General features: G+C 40.2%; 1 protein-coding gene across 7 annotated transcripts in view; it reads left to right on the top strand.

Annotated features, from left to right (window-relative positions):
• The window catches only part of hivep1 (HIVEP zinc finger 1), a 159,470-nt gene that overhangs the window by 115,075 nt on the left and 24,864 nt on the right, over nt 1–19,531 (top strand). For all 7 annotated transcript variants that reach the window (XM_052016322.1, XM_052016324.1, XM_052016320.1 and 4 more), the window contains 3 exons: nt 5,344–5,471; nt 13,810–13,985; nt 17,129–17,230. In XM_052016322.1, coding sequence (XP_051872282.1) covers nt 5,344–5,471; nt 13,810–13,985; nt 17,129–17,230 — 406 coding nt within the window. The remainder of the gene's footprint in view (nt 1–5,343; nt 5,472–13,809; nt 13,986–17,128; nt 17,231–19,531) is intronic.

Genomic DNA, 19,531 nt, shown 5'->3' with positions numbered 1-19,531 from the left:
AATAATACTTCATTGAAATGCCCTATGACATTTTACCATGTTAAATGCATTATAAATTCAAGTTTCTTGTTACTAATTGAAGCAGCTATAACTGTTATACTACACATTTTCACTTGGCATTACAGTAATAACAGGCAGAATAAATAAGACATCTGAAAACTGTATGAATTAATTTAGTTGGTCTCCTGTGGCACAGTTCAAGGTGACAATCTGTTGTCTAATAACCCTACATTGATAAACATTTATGGGATGTAGGAATAATATCAGAGCTAAAAATCAACAGCAACTCAAGTCAAATTTAATTTTTCCTAAAATTATATTTTTATTTAAATAGTATTTAGAAGTGTATTTAGAAGGATTTTTACCATTGCTTCAGAGGTGGGAAACCACTTTTCATCTCTTATTCTGTAAAGTGTAAACAAGGGCTTTTATATTTTTATTTACCTAATTTTAATTCCTTTTTCTTTGAGAACCCAGGACAGACAGCAAAATAGCATGCAGTTGAAGCAGTTATCTGGTAAACATAAATATTTGGAAGGGGAATTAGTTTTAGCTGTACTTGCTGGGCAATCCTGGGCTCTGGCAGAAGTAACTGGATTATACTGAGATACAGTGAAAAGCTTTTGTTTGCATGCCATCCAGACAGATCATTCGATACATAAGTACATTAAGGTAGTACCAAAGGAAAACAATAACAGAATATAATGTTACAGTTACATAGAAAGTACAATGCAGATAGACAAATTAGATGCAATGGCCATGACAAGGTAGATTAGGAGAGCAAGAGTTCATCTTTATAGAGTACTACAGCATAGAAACAGGCCCTTCAGCCCATCTAGTCCATGCCAATCTGATCTTCTGCCTAGTCCCATTTACCTGCACCCGAACCATATTCCCCCAAACCCCTCCCATCCATGGACCTATCCAAACCTCTCTTAAACGTACAATTGAACCCACATCTACCACTTCTGCTGGCAGGTCATTCCACACTCACACCGCCCACTGAGTGAAGAAGATCCCCCTCAGATTCCTCTTCACCCTAAACCTAAACCTATGTCTTAAACCTAAACCTTAACCTTTCATCCTGTCTATGCCCCTCATAATTTTGTATACCTCTCTAAGATCTCCCCTCATTCTCCTGCGCTCCAGGGAATAAAGTCCTAACCTATTCAACCTTTCCCTATAACTCAGGTCCTCAAGTCCCAGCAACATTCGTGTAAATTTTCTCTGCACTCTTTCAAGCTTATCTTTCCTGTAGGTAGGTGACCAGAACTGCACACAATACTCTAAATTCAGCCTCACCAATGTCATGTACAACTTCAATATGACATCCCAACTCCTGTACTTAGTGTCCTGATTTATGAAGGCCAAAGTGCCAGAAGTTCTCTTTACCACCCTACCTACCTGTGATGCCACCTTCAAGGAACTATGGATCTCTATTCCCAGGTTCCTTTGTTCTACTGTTATTAAAGGGTTTGGGGAATGAGGAAAGAGTGGAATTAAGCAGGATGGAATATTAAAAGGGAGGTAAAAATCAACCAGTGTTCCCAATCCCTAGAGATCCATTGATGGCAGTGAGGTAGAAGCTGTCCTTGAGCCTGGTGGTACATGTTCTCAAGCTTTTGTATGCAGTGCCCGATGGAAGGGAGGAGAAGGGAGAATGACCAGGGTGGATGGGATCCTTGGTTATGTTGGAAGTGGGTTACTGCAGCTGGATTGCTGGATTTTGGGAACACTTTGGATCTTTTGATTTGGCATCATTGTGAAGGCGAAACCTGAGATTTGAAAGAAGGAAAGAAAATACATTTATGTTGTATGTTTTTGACCTTTGGATGTGTCAAAGAACTTAGCAGACAACAGATTGCTTTTGAAGCAAAAAATAAATAGCTGGAAGGTCTTAGTGGGTCAAACAGCGGACATAGGAATGGTCAAGGTTTTGGGTCAAGACCCTCCATAAGGGCTGAGAGTGTAGAGGGAAGATGGCCTGTATACAGATGTGAGAGGAAGGGAAGAGACAGAGGCTGATGGATGATAGGTGGAACCAGATGGGGAAATGGGAGGCGGGGTGGCAGATGGGGCAAGGGAGATCATTGAGACGAAGACTCGTAGGTGATAGATGGAAACATAAGGAAACGAAAAAAATAGGCAGGTGGAACCAGGTGGGGGAGAGGTTGGGAAACATGAACCAAGGGAGAAGGTGGATGGGTATGTGGGTGACAGGCAGATGGAACCAGGTGGGGGAGAGTGATGAGGCTAAATAACAAGGAGGAGGGGAATGGGAAAGGTGAACAAAGGGGGAGAGACCCTGGGTGGATTGGTGGGAGTGGGAAAGGACCACAAGGGAATGGGTTACCTGAAACTGGAAAGTTCAATGTTCACACCATTGGGCTGTAGGCTACCCAAGTGGAATATGAGGTGCTGTTCTTCTAGTTTGAGTTTGGTCTCACTGTGGTAGCAGAAAGGGCAGAGGACAGACAGGTCAGTGTGGGAATGGGAAAGGGTGTTGAAATGATTGCTTTGAAAATCTGACTATAGTTGTAATGCATGAAAATCTCATTAACAATGTGCAGCAAAATCCCACAAGCAGCAAAGAGATGCATAATCATGTGATCATAGTGAAGTTGGTTGAAGGATAAACATTGGCTGGAAGACCAGCAGAGCTCCACTATAAACAGTGCTGTGGAATCTTTGGCTCCCACCTGGATTCAGTACCTGATAGTACAGTAATCTGTCAATGCTCATTGAAGGGGCAATCCAGATTATATACTCAACAAATCAATCTCTTCAAATGCACTTTAAAAACTCCTGAGAGAGTTGTGAAAGCAGATAATATTGATTCATTCAAATGCAAATCAGGTTTGGAATACCGTGTGGGCAAATTAAGAAAGGACACAATAAATATAGCACAATTGAGAACAACAGGTAACCTTGAATCAACATTCCCAAAGGCATTTGGGTATTTCTCACCTCATTAAATGTCACTATTAGTTAACAATTCAGTGATTGTGGGATCACGTAACCAGCAGAATGGTAGCAGGCAAATTTGGTCTTTTTTGGTCTATTTTTGTTCTGACACGGAAATTAGCCTCCAGCTGCATTATCATTAATTTTACAAATTCTCGTTATAAATTCCAAAGTGAGGTTATTTGATATTCAATATTATAACTATATCACATTACAATGAAGTGCTCTTAACTGAGGCATTTTTCTACCCTAATCTTGCTTTTCCCTTTTTACAATTTTGCTTCATATTACCTCCTAACTGGAATAAGGGATTCTTATTGGCTCAGTACTATAACTGCTTGCCGGAAATTCCTAAAGGCATTTTAGATTATCCTAATGAAATTGCTGGCCACCTGATGTTTAGTTATTGGGCTTTTACCTCTCTTGAAAATTGAATAAAGCAACTAAGGTTCTGAAAAAGAGGATGTGATTATAATATTCAAATGCTGAGTTTGTTGATAAAAGAGTCACAGTACTGAGTTCACCAATCACTAAAGGGGTTGTCGGCAATTGTGGTCATTCTGGATAATGACCTGTTCTTGTAGGCAAATGTGTAAGAGATTACATAGAAGATTGGGTACACAAAAACTGTTCACTTTGAGGCTTTAAATGTAAAATCAATATCAGTGTAGATACTTGAAAGTATTGATTGTGTGGATAATATTACGCAAGAGGAAAGTATGTTAACATAAAATCTGTGAAAGTATTTCAGATTATGCAATTATTTTTTTGTCTTGGGTTGCCTCATTATAAATTACATCACTTTAGTAATCGTTAATGGTGAGAAGCCTCCCGATCCACCCATTGAATTTGACCCATTTAGCTCCACTCTGTCCATTCTCACCCTACCAGTTGCACAGTTACCTTCAATTCCCTGCATTTTTGTTTTTGCTAATAAATTATTTGTGCAGGACCTGGAGTCAGAGAGAGAGGATCCCAATACTGTGGCCTTTAAACATAGAACTAGGAATGACCAAACTAATGGTCAATTAACATGCACAACCCTAGGGATAGTAATCTCAGGATTATTAGCAACATTTGAGTATATAATCTGGACAGCCCCTTCAATGAGCATTGAGGGATTACTGTACTATCATACACTGAATCCACATCTGGCCCCTTAGGTGGGAATTAAAGATTCCACAGCACTATTAAGAGTGAAGCTCTCCTTCCAGCCAATGTTTATCCTTCAATCAACTTCATGACAATCATATGATCGTGCATCTCTTTGCTGTCTGTGGGACTTCGTTGCACGCTGTTAGCTACATTTTCTTGCATTACAACTATTGTCAGATTTCCAAAGCAATCTCTTGGCTGTATAGTTCTTTGACACATCCAAAGGTTATAAATGTATAACATCAATGTACTTTCTCTCTTTCAAATCTCAATGCACAAATTGGCATATGTTTGAATGAATTAGAGAGTCAAATACAGGAATCAAAGAGTGGTCTGGGAGAAATGATACTTGACATATGGCATATTACTTTGGGACAGTTTCACTTAAACCAGGCCAGGTCCAGTGTGCTGACAAATAGGATAATAAAAACTTTAAATTAATGATGGTGAATGAGTGTGTGTTGCAGTAGTCAGAGCTCAGGTGAGGGAAACGTTGCAGGTTAAAAGGAAGAGATCAAGGCCAAACAAACAAAATAACAATATGGACAATGATAAACCATTGAGACAGGAAGGGACTGAGAGCATAATGGTGATGGTGCCTGAGTAAACAAAAATAATTCAAGGGAAAGTGTTAAAGGTATGTGTCTGAGTACAAAAATGGCACAAATTGTGATAAATGAGTTTGACCTAATAATTGTTAGGGAGATGTGGTTACATGATGACCATGTTTGGAGATTAAGTATTCCAAAGTAATCAGATTTAGGAGAGCTGACAAAATGGTAAAGGAGCAAGTGAAGAGAGAGCCCTGGTATTAAAGGATAAACAAAAGATCAGTGGTTGAGAATGATCTCAGCCCACATGAACAAATACATTAAGTATGGGTGGAAATAAAATATAATTGCCCAGAAATTCAATTGTCTAATGCTGTTTTACTCTGTTATACAACTGAAAATCATTTTTTTCCCTCCAGGCTGAAATGTGGTAATGACCATTTACATTTTATCTCTTTGTTGTTGTAGCTTTCTGAGTCCCCTGGATTTGTACTTTTCCTTGCACTTATGTAAGCCTTTTCATTTGGTCTAATAATGTATTTTGCTTAACATAAAATTTAACCATATTATGGTCACTATTAAATATTAAGATCAATCATATTGTTGCTCAATAGAAGCTCTTATTTGTCTTCTGTAATTACTGCTGAGTACATTCCTTCTTTATTTTGGACAGACACTCACCAACCGAACACTTGCAATTAGCGAACGCAACAGCAAAGACAAGTACGAAAACCAAGTCAGTGATCCTGACAAGGAGCATGGCGCCAATGAACCCAGGCGAATTAAGATCTTCGATGGGGGGCAAGTTTACTTTTAAACACTTGTTAGTTATACCAATCCAAAACAAGGATTTGTAAAGCAGTATGGTAGGACTGTTTCTGTAGTCTGTTCCTTCCAATCTTAGTTACCCACAATATTTCCAAATTGTTGTGCCATCCTCTGGTCAGAGTACTGCATTAGCATTTGACTGGACTGCAGGATTTAGCATGGATGTATGCCAACTAAGCATTATTTCTATTTCTGACTTTTTAGGTAAGCAATTTCCTTGCCCAGTATTCAGTTATGTTAAAATAATAGGCTGCAATTGGATGGTTTGCTGATATATGAAAATCTCTTGACTGCAAAGACAAAGGAAAATAGGTTTGGGTAGTTTCATCAAATTCAATCAATTGCTAATTCCACAGTAGAAAACAGGTACCAGTGGAGGCCATGAGATTGGTTGGAGGGAGAAATGAGGTATGAAAAAAGGCATTTGTTTAATTAATTATTAAAGTAATGCTTTAATTTTTGTCTAATAATACATTAATAAGTGTTCAATTTATCTTTGAGCATTCACTGACGTTCACAACGTACATGGTTTATGTAATCTAGTTTAGTGTAATTTGGTTGCACAATGTCTCTTGTTTATACATTGCAGTTCACATTGTTAAATGGGAGTTGTGATATAGAGTGGAGACAGGTTGCCAACTGAATTTGTATAAATTCTTAAAGGTTTGATCAAGTGACATTTGATTATGTGACACTTAATCATGGAGCACATAAAAGAATGATGTAGAGTTTGGGAGAGGATATCAGCAAACATTAGACTCGGAACAGAAGTCCGAACATACTGATGTTGTAGCACTGAAAGCTAAAAGTACTTTTTGCCAGTATAAATACCACTTGCTTGTGAGAGGTAATCGGCAAATGTAAAGCTTGAGGAAATGAAGCCAATGCTGTGATTCACAACATCTTATTTTGTTGCAGACAGATAGGATAGCATAAGTACAAGCATCCCAATCCAACCAAAATGAAGACAACTTTGATGTTTATATGGATGGCTTGTTCAAACTAAAACAGTGAGATAATTTGGAGCATTTGGTGCATGTAAAAATTAATATATTTAAATAGTAGAAATGTTGGAAATACTCAGCAATCAATCAAAAAAGACACTTCCTTCCTTGCTGAGAGTTGATTTTTTAATTTTGATTTTAGATTTCCAGCATTAATTTTTGAATCAATGTAATTTAATTGTATTAGACATCAGTTTAATTATTATTCCTCTCCCTCTGCTTCCTGCTATTCTCTTACTGTCAATCTCCCAGCAGAGTCGTAAAAAGAGGAGATGGGGTGACACTTTAATAACAGAAGGGTCTCGAGGCTTAAAGGGTGATTGGTCACCTGTACATTGGATAGTTAGAGAGCAATTGGGTATTAGTCCACTGTTATCCAGTCAAAGCTACTCCACATTGAAGGATGCCATTAACAAAATAATTATTCTTCAAGTTATCCTTGATTCTCCTAATACAGAATACAGAGTAGAATATAGGAATAACATTTGAATTATTTATAAAATATATGTATTTTGGACACAATTATATTTTTAAGAGATGCATATTATGAATACAAAAGGATACTTGCATAGCCAAGAATTTCCTTTGAGAGTATAGCATTCTTTTGCCTGAACTTCATGAGAGGAGAATTAGTGCTTCAATGTTTGCAGATCCATCAATTTTAAGAAAATATTAGAACTGAGTTTCTTGCCCAAAAAGGGTGAGGAAAAATTAATTGCATTGAGGAGATCAGGTGATACTTGAGTGCAGTTTATAGATGTTTGCTTGAGAATAATCCCTGCACATTTACTTCTCAACCTTTTTCATTGAAGTCCTCTGCATCCCCAATATGAGATGATAATGTGATTAAGTTCCTTGTTCTGATTTGTGGTTATTCTGATCCCATTGCCTTCCAACTGTTACATTACTAAGTAAGAATCATTCCCCTTTCTCGGGCATCACAATCATATGTGCAAATTTGCTTTTAGAAGAATTGGAAATAGAGCCTTGGCTAGTAACACCTTACCTGGCCAAACCATGGTTTAATAAGAGTGTGCTAAACACGACTGGGTAGCATTATGACTACTTTTGATTGGACTTTGGACATGGAAATGCAGCAGCAAGCATGCAGTGGAAGAAACTACAGATGAATAACAGAGAAGCAAGAAACAGAGGGATGAAGTTTGCAAAAGACATTACCAACTAATAGACTGATCTTGGAGGAGCAGTTCTTCAGGAGAATAATAGCCATGCCAGGAGATGGAGAACATCTACAGCCTTTCTGAAGTTCACCTACATCTGCTGGTCCCTTGGGCAACACATTATCAATGGTGAAAGTCACTATTACCCTTATTTTCTTTGCCTCAGCTTTTGTCTGGTCTTTACCAAAGGAATAGCAAGGATTTGTAAATAAACTGCACATAAGTGCATAAAGATGATAAGGAATCAGAATCAGCTTTATTATCGCTGACATACACATTGTTTTGTAGCAGCAGAACAGTGCCAGACATTAAAATTACTATAAGTTACCAAAAAATAAATAAATAAAATAGTGCACAAGAGGAATAACAAGGCAGAGTTCATGAACTGTTCAGAAATCTAATGGCAGAGGGGAAGGAGCTGTTCCTGAAACGTTGAGTGTGGGTCTTCAGTTTCCTGTACCTCCTCCCCGATGGTAATACTGAGAAGAAGGCATGTCCGGGATGGTGAGGGTCCTTAATGATGGATGCTGAATTCTTGAGGCACCTCCTCTTGAAGATGTCCTCGAAGGTGGGGAAGGTTGTGCCTGTGATGGTGCTGGCTGAGTCTACAACTCTCCGCAGCCTCTTTCAGTCCTGCGCATTGGAGCCTCTGTACCAGACGGTGATGTAACCAGTCAGAATGCTCTCCACCATACATCTAGAGAAATTTGAAAGAGTCTTTGGTGACATATCAAATCTGCTCAAACTCCTAATAAAGTAGAGTCACTGGCGTGCATTCTTCATGATTGCATCAATGTGTTGGGCCTGGGATAGATCTTCTGAGATGTTGATGCCCAGGAACTTGAAGTTGCTCACACTTTCCACCACTGACCCCTCAATGAGGACTGGTGTGTGTTCTCCCGACTTCCCCCTCCTGAAGTCCACAATCAATTCCTTGGTCTTGCTGATGTCGACTGCGAGGTTGTTGTTGTGACACCACTCAACCAGCCGATCAATCTCACTCCTGTATGCCTCCTCGTCGCCATCTGAGATTCTGCCAACAACAGTGGTGTCATTAGCAAATTTATAGATGGCATTTGAGATGTGCCTAGCCACACAGTCATGAGTGTAGAGAGAGTAGAGCAGTGGGCTAAGCACGCATCCTTGGGGTGCACCTGCGTTGATTGTCAGCAAGGAGGAAATGTTATTACCAGCGGCACTGACGGTGGTCTCCTGATAAGGTAGTCAAGGATCCAGTTGCAGAGGGAGGTACAGAGGCCCAAATTTTGAAGCTTGTGATTAGTACTAAGGGGATGATGATGTCGAACGCCGAGCTGTAATCGATCAACAGCAGCCTGATGTATACATTGCTGTTGTTTAGGTGCTCCAAAGCCGAGTGAAGAACCAGTGAGATTGCATCTGCTGTAGATCTACTGTAGACTGGATTGTTTGTCAGAGTTACATGGTATGTAAACTTCCCCCATGATAACAATAGCCAGAATGAGCAGCCACTCGGATTTTCATCTTATTGAGCCATAGTGTCATACAGCTTGGAAATAGGCCCCTCAGCCCATTGAGTCCATGCCGACCATCAAGCACCCATTTGCACTAGTGCCATTTTAGTCTCCGCATTTCCATCAACTCTCCCCAGATTCTCATTTACCCACTAGGGGTGATTTACAGTGGTCAATTAACCAACCAGTCTGCAAGTCTTTGGAACGTCAAAGAAAACTGGAGCAGCTGGCAGAAAGCCACGCAGTCGCTGGAAGAACCTCTGCAAACTCCACACGGACAGCACCTGAGGTCGGGATTGAACCAGTGTTGCTGGACTGTAAAGCAGCAGCTCAACTTGCTGTTCAACTGTGCTGCCCAGCTGAAGGTTGTGATCATCGTAGCAGTTCATCCTCAAGCCTTGGTTAATTACAAGGGATTTTATTCTGTCAGTGTCAACCAATGTGCAAACATAAAGGTGGCTCATATAGAAGTGCACCAAATTTCCTGGTAGCCACCATGTTTTTATATTGTGGAAGTCCTACATCCTTGTCCTGTTGAGACCTGGATACAACCTTAGTTGGGATTAGTTTAATTTGGCAGCATGTTCGGCACAGACATCATTAGCCAAAGGGCCTGTTAGTGTGCTGTACTGTTCTATGTTTTATGGTTGTTGATAGTTTGCAAAGGATATCCCCTTCAACGTGGCTGATTGCACCTTTGAGGCACTGCAACACTTAACATCAGGAACTTTACAATGCCTTATAATCATTTGCGCCATCAGGCAAGCCATCTGCCTATTCAAGTTGTGTTCCAGGTGCATGGACTGTTCTGAATGTGCCTTTCTGTATCTACCAGTAAGGATCATTAAATGATGGCAGTGTAAGGCATTCTACATGACATGGTGTAGCTTGATGTTGTGCTGCACTCTGGATGGTGAATAAACTTGTCACTAAGACTCTCACAAATACTTGCATTCTTAGTAGTAACACATTGCCGATGAGATCGTGGATAAGATGGACAGACCTTGTTATCCAGATGACAGATAAGTAGTTGCAAAAGAAGGTAACCCACCTGTGGGTAGATAGAAGAAACATTTCAAGAACTCGCTCAAGTCATCCATGAAGCATTTTGTCATTGACCCGGGATCTTTACAAAGATCTTGCTATTATTACATCTGGTGATCCATATTGCAGCTATGTTCTGTGTGCAGAGGAGAAATGCAGATACAGAACAGAAGTGCAGACAGCAAGAATCTCTCAACAACAGTACATCTACATTAATGATGTAACCCATAGTAGCACCTTTGCTGAATGTGCCACAGACAAATTAAAGTACACATTTATCTAATCAACCATTTGTATGTTCTTAGAAACCAGCTAACCTGTATTGTCCTGGTCAACTTGAAACTCAAGGGTATCAAAAGGAAGATAGGTTTAATGTGAGAGGAAGGAGTTTTAAAGGGAATCTGAGGAATAGCTTTTTTTCACAGAGTGGTTGATTTATGGAATGTGCTGCCAGAGGAGGTGGTGGTATCAGATGCAATTAATATGTTTAAGCGGCCTTTAGACAGACACTTAAATAGGCAAGGCATAGAAAGATATGGCCCTAATGTGGGCACATGGGATTAGCGTAGATGAGCAAAAAAGTTGTCATGGATGAAATGGGCCAAAGGATCTGTTTTTGTGCTATGTGACTATGATTCTCTGAACGAATAGCAACAAGTTTCACAACAGCAGGGACCAGAGACTTGGTATTCCTCATCTGATGAGAATCATGATGGCAAGAAGAAAACAACGGGTAGAGTTGCCAGAGTAGCTTATATCATTGATGCTCAATGTGCCAGGGACAGCTTAAGGGTTATGCCAGTCACACTGAAACAAATAAACTATCACATTTCCCTCCCCACCCCTCTCCACTCCTTATTCAAGCAGCCTGTAACCATGTAGTTGCACAAGGTGAAACTTGCCTTTGGTCGATAATACTAAACGTGCACTTGTGTATTGGCCACTAGTTGTACTTAAAGGCCATGCATTCAGTTCCGTTGGACTCAAGCTCCAATGAATTTGCAAAGTCACATGTTTTTAAATGTGCAGTTTGTTGTGGGTCATGAGAACATTTTCCTGAATGTCACATTTCCAGGAAGTAGGCATGTCTCCTTAACCCTTAAGGAAAATGCACTGCCAGGTATTTTCACTGGCCCAAATTGCCTGCTGGAATGGATCCTGGGAGACCAGGGCTATCCTTTACCTCCATGGCTACTCACATCAGTGTGTTCTCCAAACACAGCAGCTGAGCATAGACACACTAGAGGCACACAAGTACCAGGATAGCAATCAAGGAGAGGTGGTTAAGCCCTATCTTATTGGAGATGGCACGTTTATGGAGTGAATGATAATTACCACTTAGAACCCCTTACCTGAATTTTGCCTAGCTGTAATTGCGTACAGGCATAGACTGCTTCATTTGCTCAGGAGTTGTAAATGGAATTGTACACTGTACCATCATCAGCGAACATCCCCATTTCTGATCTTATGATGGAAGGAAAGTCATTGATGAAGCAGCTGAAGATGGTTAGGCCTAGGACACTGCACTAATGTCCTAGGTCTCGGGTTATTGACTTAGAACAACCACAACTACCTTTTCTTTTTGGGAGGTACGATTCCAAGCACTGAAGTCTTTTCCCTTTGCTTCCATTGACTTTGGTTTTATCAGGGCACCTTGTTGCCACACTCAGTCAACTGCTACCATGAAGTTGAGGGCAATCACTACCACTTCACCTTGCCTCTAGAATTCAACTCTTTGGTCTATGTTTGGACCAAGGTTGTGATAAGGTCTGGAGCCAAGTGGTCCCAGTGTAACCCAAACTGGGCATTGGTTGGGAGTAAATTAGGAGTGAATAAGTGCTTATCAACAGAACTATATCAATGACATCTTTCATCACTTTGCTGATGATTGATAGCTGACTGATTAGTTGATGATTGGTTTGTTCAACTTTTAGTAAAGAGGATATAATAAAGCAATTTTTCATATTGTTGGATAGATGCCAGTATTGTAATTGTACTGGAACAGCTTGGGTAGAAGTGCAAAGGTAGGTGCAATCCAGTTTCTAGACAAGCATGTCTGAGTACATAAACACATGAAATAGAAGCAAGAATTGGTCATTTGGCCCCTCATATCATCCAGTATGTTCATGGCTGATCTTTTACCTCAGTGTTACTTTCCTGCACTAGCCCCATATCCCTAGATTGCCTTGAATATCCAAAAATTAACAATCTCTGTCTTGAAAATACTCAGTGACTGAATCTTCACAGCCCACTTAGGTGGGGAAATCCAAAGATTCACTACCCTCTGGGTGAAGAAATTTCTTCTCATCTCATCCTGAAACGCTGACCACTTACATTGAGACTGTGACCTCTCGTTCTAGGCAGCCCAGAAGAAGGAAACATTGTCCCTGCATAAATCCAGTCAAATGCAGTAAGAATGTTGAATAATTCAAAGAGATTACCTCTCATTCTTCTCAGGTATAGAGAATATAGGCCTAGTTTCTTTTAATCTCTCCTTAAAAGGCAGTCATCCCATCTCAGAAACTAATTGGGATACCTACTACTTTCATCCTCCCCTGAAGAGTGAGACCAAGAGTGATAACACTTTTGCAAGAGGTTGTGACTAGTGGTTAGGTTTCATATGTTGACAAATCCCTATCTCGCCTAAGTTTACCTTCAGCATCTTCTCTGAAAATATGAGTTGATGTTCTTTAAAATTATGAGAAGCATGGATGGGATAGATAGAGTCTTTTTCCCAGGGTAGAAATGTTAAATACTGGAGGGTATAGCTTTAAGGTGAGAGGGGGAGAGTTTAAAGGAGAATTGTAGTTCAAGTTTTTTTTTACACAGCATGGTGGTTGCCTGGAATGCGCTGCCAGGGGTGGTGGTGGAGGCAGACACGATAGTGGTATTTAAGAGGCATTTATACAGACAAATGAACAAGAGAATGGAGGGATGTGGATCATGTGCAGGCAGAATGGGATTATTGGTATTGGTATTGGTTTATTATTGTCACTTGTAACGAGGTACAGTGAAAAACTTGTCTTGCACACTGTTTATACAGATCAATTCATTACACAGTGCATTGAGGTAGTACAGGGTAAAAACAATAACAGAATACAGAGTAAAGTGTCACAGCTACAGGGAAGTGCATTGCAGGCAGATAATAAGGTGCAAGGTCAAACAGGGTAGATTGTGAGGTCAAGAGTCCATCTCATCGTATAAGGGAACCGTTCAATATTTTTATCACAGTGGGATAGAAGCTGTCCTTGAGCCTGGTGGTACGTGCCCTCAGGCTCCCGTATCTTCTGCCTGATAGGAGAGGGGAGAAGAGAGAATGATCCGGGTGGGTGGGGTCTTTGATTATGCTGGCTGCTTCACCAAGGCAGTCATAGGGTAAAACCAGCCATACTGTAAGTTTCATTTGGCATCATGTTCGACACAGACATCGTGGACCAAAGCGCCTGTTCCTGTGCTGTAATGTTCTATGTTTTATGTTTTCATTCCATAACAATCTTTCTTTGTTCTGAATCTTGTTATCAATGCTCTTGCATCCTCAAAGATGAAAATAATACTGAATTGTTAATGCAATTTTTATTTCAACTTGTAGATTTAAATCAAATGAAGAGTATGTGTATGTTCGGGGCCGAGGGAGGGGAAAGTACATTTGTGAGGAATGTGGGATACGTTGCAAGAAGCCCAGCATGTTGAGAAAGCACATCCGCACTCATACTGACCTTCGTCCTTATCACTGCAACTACTGCAACTTCTCCTTTAAAACTAAAGGTAAGTTGTTAATGCTGCTACAACAGCTGCAAATGATTTCCTTGTCAAACTCCTATTTGCATGCCTAACACACCCGTGTCGTTCTTAAGTGATAGTCCAACTGATGAAGAATGTTATGTGCCCAATACAGGTAATTTTCCCAAGCTTCACCTTTTTATTCTCCTTCCTAAAATGACATACCTTACATTAAAAAAAATAGCAAAAATAACTAACAATTCATGCTGGTCACTAAATGTACAATATAGCCACATCAGCATAGAGTTATAGAGCAATACAGAATGGATACAGGCCCCTTTGGCCCAATGAGCCCATGCCAACCATGGTGCCTACCTATCTAGTCCCAATCTCCTGCGTTCGGCCCATATCCCTCTAAACCCCACCCCTCCATGTACCTATCCAAGTGCTTCTTAAATGATACTATTGTACCACCCTCAACCACTTCCTCTGGCAGCATGTTCCATATACTCACCACCCTCTGTGTGAAAAAGTTTCCCAAGTCCCTTTTAAATCATTTCCCCCTCACCCTAAATCAATGCCCCCTAGTTTTGGACTCCCCTACCTGGCGAAAAGACTGCTACTATCCACCTTATCTATGCCCTTCATGATTTTATAAACTTTTATAAGATCACCCCTCAATCTGCTACGTTCCAAGGAATAAAAGCCTAGCCTGGCCAACTTCTCCCTGTAACTCAGGCCCTCTAGTCCTAGCAACATCCTCATAAATCTTTTCTGCACTCTTTCCAGTTTAACCACGTCTTTCCTAGAATAAGGTGACCAAAACTGTACACAGTTCTCCAAGTGCAGCCTCACCAATGACATACAAATGATGTCCCAACTCCTGTAGTCAGTGCCCTGACTGATGAAGGTCACTGTGTTAAATGTGTTTTTCACCACCCTGTCTACCTGTGATGCCACTTTCAACGAACTATGCACTGTACTCCTATGTCCCTGTTCCCTTACACTCCCTAATGCCCTGCCATTCATACTATAAGTCCTATGTTGATATGACTTTCCAAAATGCATCACCTCACACTTACCTGTATTGAAATCCATTTGCCACTCCTCGGCCCATTTGCCTAACTGATCAAGATTGCCCAGTAATCTACAATAACAACACCTCCCAATTTTGTGTCATCCGCAAACTTACTGATCAAGCCTTGTGCATTCACATCCAAATCATTTATATAAATAATGAATAACGAGGGTCCCAACACCGATCCCTGTGGCGCACCACAAGTTACCGGCCTCCATTCCGAGAAACAACCTTCAACTATCACCCTCTGCTTCCTACATCTGAGCCAACTTTGAATCCACCTAACTAGCTCTCCCTGGATTCCATGGGACCTAACCTTCCAGACCAGACCACCATGTGGGACCTTATTGAAGGCCTTGCTAAAGTCCAAATCGACAATATCCACTGCCCTACCCTCATCTACCTTTTTGGTTACCTCTTTTTAAAAAAAAACTCCAAAAGGTTCGTCAAGCATGACTTTCCATGCACAAAGCTGAGCTGACTCCTCCTAATCAGACTCTGTCTATTCCAAATGCTGGTAGATGCATGTTCTGCTTTGGCACTGAAATTCATTGCATTATAGTCAGTGAGTCTCAGAAGTGGAGTACAACTCACCAACACCATCCTGTTACCTGTCATGCTCCTGACTGAGGTTGAATTTCTAGGCACTAACTTTTAGGTTTTGTGATTTAACTCTTAGATGATACTGATCCTGTAGAGTAGAATATCTACAGCTGCATGTAATTGCAGGATGACATTAGCAGGATATAAAGGTGGCCCAGTGGTGCAGCTTGTAGAGCTGCTGTCTTGCAGCTCCAGAACTCGGGTTCATTCCTGACCTTGAGTGTTATCTGCATGGGGTTTGCACATTCTCCACATGCGTACGTGGGTTTCCTCTAGGTGTTCCATTTCTTCCCAAATTCTTGCAAGTTGGTAGGTTAATTGGCCACTCTAGAGTATAAGTGGGTGGTAGTATCGAGGTGGGGGGGGTGGTATTAGTGTAAAATGGGTGGCATGGCCTGTTCTGTGCTCTATGGCTCCATTTATTGGCCATCACTTGCAGCCTTGAGGACAGAGTGGAAAATGTGCCTAACGAAGATATTTACAGCTCTGGTTCGCCAGGACAGGAAGCAAAAAGAATTTTTCATGCTGTGTGGCACTGAAGGTACTTAAAAGTGATAGTGGGATATCCAGAATCAGAATCAGATTTATTAACACTGATTTGGATGATGTGAAATTTGATGTATTGCGGCAGCAGTACAGTGCAAAGACATAAAATTACTATAAATCACAAAATAAATAAATTGTCCAAGTCAAGATTTTACCAAAATCTGACAACATTCATAATCTCTTCTCTATGTGGCTAAATGTTACCAGAGCTTAATTTAATTTGCAATGTGTCATACTGAGATTTAAACCTTTCTGTCTAGAAATTCAGTTGTGTTATACTGTTACATTTTTCAGCATTGGGCAATAGAAAATCTATTTTGTTTCATGAGTAAAACATGGTAACAGCCTGGCACCCGCAGACAGACAACTTACTGCAGACAAAGAAAAGGGATTGTGAATAATCAGCATTTGTTGTTGGCTTGTTTGCTTCCTTGCAATGCTTAGTTTTAAGAAAGGGAAATATAGGGAAATATAGAACTGAAGGGAACTTCAGATGTATTAGAGGAAAGTAACTCATGTTCCAGTCACGTGAGTGAGAAGCAGCATGACAAATCTCACTCAGAGTGATTACCTTTGTCCATTTCTGGCTCGAACTCACCTTGACCCAGAATGTGAAAGATATGTCTTCTGTCTCTCCTTCCTTCAGCATCTTCCTCTCTTGGCTTGTCTCTAAGCCTTGATGCGTTTCTGCCCCATGGACAGATTTGATTTTGCACCAAAAATGAGGCCAATGTTTGAATAATAAAGGGTTCCCATCTGATTTCTATAGAGTTTATACAACATTGTCTGTTGTTGACTTCTTACAGGGATTATTGATAAATTGAATATTGAAGAGAAATAGATTAGTTGATAGATTTACAAAGATAACATAAAATTTGAACTACTCCACTTGTGACTCAACTGTGAGATTAACTCTTCAATAAAAGTGCTTCAGCTCCTGTTTTTGTTTTTTTTTTCAAAGGAAACCTGACCAAACACATGAAATCCAAGGCTCATAGCAAGAAGTGCATGGAAATAGGAGTGGCAGCTGGTCCATTTGAGGATCAAGATACCGATGAGTCAGGTATGGATGTTCTCTCAAAGTACGATCTCATAGATGCTCACCTAGCAGAATCCAGGGGAATGGGTTGTTTAATCAACTGTAGCAGCTTACATTGCCTCCAGTCCCAGTCCTTTCCTGGAGATGGCTCCTTTTGAGCAGATGATTGGGACCCCATCCAGAAGGCAGCAGGATCTTCTTTAAGTATATAAATCAACTACATTTTTAACCTGTGATGTTCTTCCAAACAGGCCAACCTGGTGCCAGGGAGAATCAGGTCTTTGAGACAGTCAGACGGTTAATTCCATTTTAATTAGCTTGTTTTATAGCTGAAATTCTGTTGACATGCATCCTCATTTTTGATCATTTCTGGTAATTCCGCACTACCTCTAAAATGCGGTGCCAAAATTACAAGCTGTACACAAGGTGAGATCTGATGAAGGTTCTGTTCAATACAAGCATAACTTTCTCCATTTTGTCTTTTGAAGTAAAAATGTCTAGCCACCAACCATTTAGTATCCACTAACTTTTAGTAATTTGTTTACTTGGACACTTAAATTCTCTTGTTTTTGCACAGTTCTTAGACTCTTACCATTTGGTAATTGGTTATAGTTGCCTTTCTTTAACCCAAAGTGAATGATCACATACTTTCTCATATTGAACTTTTTATGTACTCTTTTAATCTGTCTGTGTCGATTAGCTACTTCTTGTCTTCTTGGTCACTCTGTTGTTTCCCTTCCTTGTTTTTCTTCTTCCATCTTTCCCTCCTTCCCCCCTTTCCCTTCATCAGCTCAATTATGCCCTTGATTTTAAATGTTCCTTTAGGTGAATTCCACCTGTGGTCTTAACTCCGTCTCATTCATTTACTGCAGAGAATTGGGTATTGTTTTTAACTAGTGTCTGTCTGACCTACTCTGCTATTTTTATGAGCCCAGCGCTTCTGTGCAAATCCAGGAAGATCTTTCCAACGTATGTTTCCAGTTTCACTGGAGTTTTACTTCCAATTAGTCTAGCTCATAATGGAAGAGCAGTTCATCATAATAAGATATAACTGATTGTACATTTGATTTTGAGAAAATAAATTGGCTTGGACGTGCTGTAACTATTAGCAGTGGTAAATGCACGTTTCCATCACTGTCTTTAACAGGCAAAGAGAACTTATCGCACTGAACATTTACCAGTTTTCAATTAGGAAGGCCATTTTCAGCTAAAGATTAGACAGATAATAAGCTTGCCTTGACAAGTATTGGAGGCAGCCTTTCCATTGGTAAACCTTATCTTTTTCCTTTCCACTCATAAACCACACACACACACACACACACACACACACACACACACACACACACACACACACACACACACACACACACACACACACACACACACACCACTGAAAGTAACACTCTAATGAATAGAATGAATAGGCATGATGCTATTTTGAAGTGTAACTCCACATGACCCCCAAATGTTTTTTTTGTTCACTTTGATTTCTTAATTTGTTCTTTCCATTGTTGAAAAATACATCTGTGGATCTGAAACCAATGAACGCACTTCCGGTACAGACAATCCCCGCATTACAGGGGTGGGAGGTGTTGTGTTTCTAGAAAACGGTCTCCATCACGATTTAATATAATGTGAAACCACATCATCAGCTCAAGCATCAAGAAATGCGAGTTGATAAAAATAGAATTTGTGTTTGTTTATTTATTATTTCACATACTTTCCATGAGAGTGAATTTTATTCCATTTTTCAAATTTTTAGGTAGTGATTTGTGAATTCTGTAAGTGAAAATTTCCGTTACCCAAACAGCCATAATGTAGGGGTACACTGTATCTCGAACACAGAATTATATTTTTATGATGAAACACCTGAGCTGCCTTACATCCCTCTGGAGATCAGGTAGTTTACAATGCACTGTAGGTTACAGGGATTGTAAGAATTGCTTGCAATGTGGCTGGTGAAATCGAATCTAAGAAAGTATGTAATGTGAAAATCCTCAAAAATGAGACTGCCCACTTCAATTTATCATCAAATACATTGGGGATGGAGAAAATCTTCAGAGTAGTTTTGCAATTTGATACTACTAAGTTTTCCCATTTCATCCTTGAGGGCATTGCTATTGAACTGTTTTGCATGTTAAGAATTGGTGCCAAGGAATATTATGAAAAGTGGTTAATAATGGTCATCTAAGAAAGTTTCTAATAGCCAAACAAATGAACTCAATCAAAAGATAACGCACTATAAGGATCTTAGGTTTCCAGAAAGTTGGAATTCTCCCACCACAACACACCCTCACTGCACCTCCTGAGTCACTTCACACAGCT

Source organism: Pristis pectinata, chromosome 5, assembly GCF_009764475.1.
Source record: "Pristis pectinata isolate sPriPec2 chromosome 5, sPriPec2.1.pri, whole genome shotgun sequence".
NCBI lineage: Eukaryota > Metazoa > Chordata > Chondrichthyes > Rhinopristiformes > Pristidae > Pristis > Pristis pectinata.
Note: the sequence above shows the minus strand (reverse complement) of the source record. Positions and strands in the feature narration are given on the sequence as shown.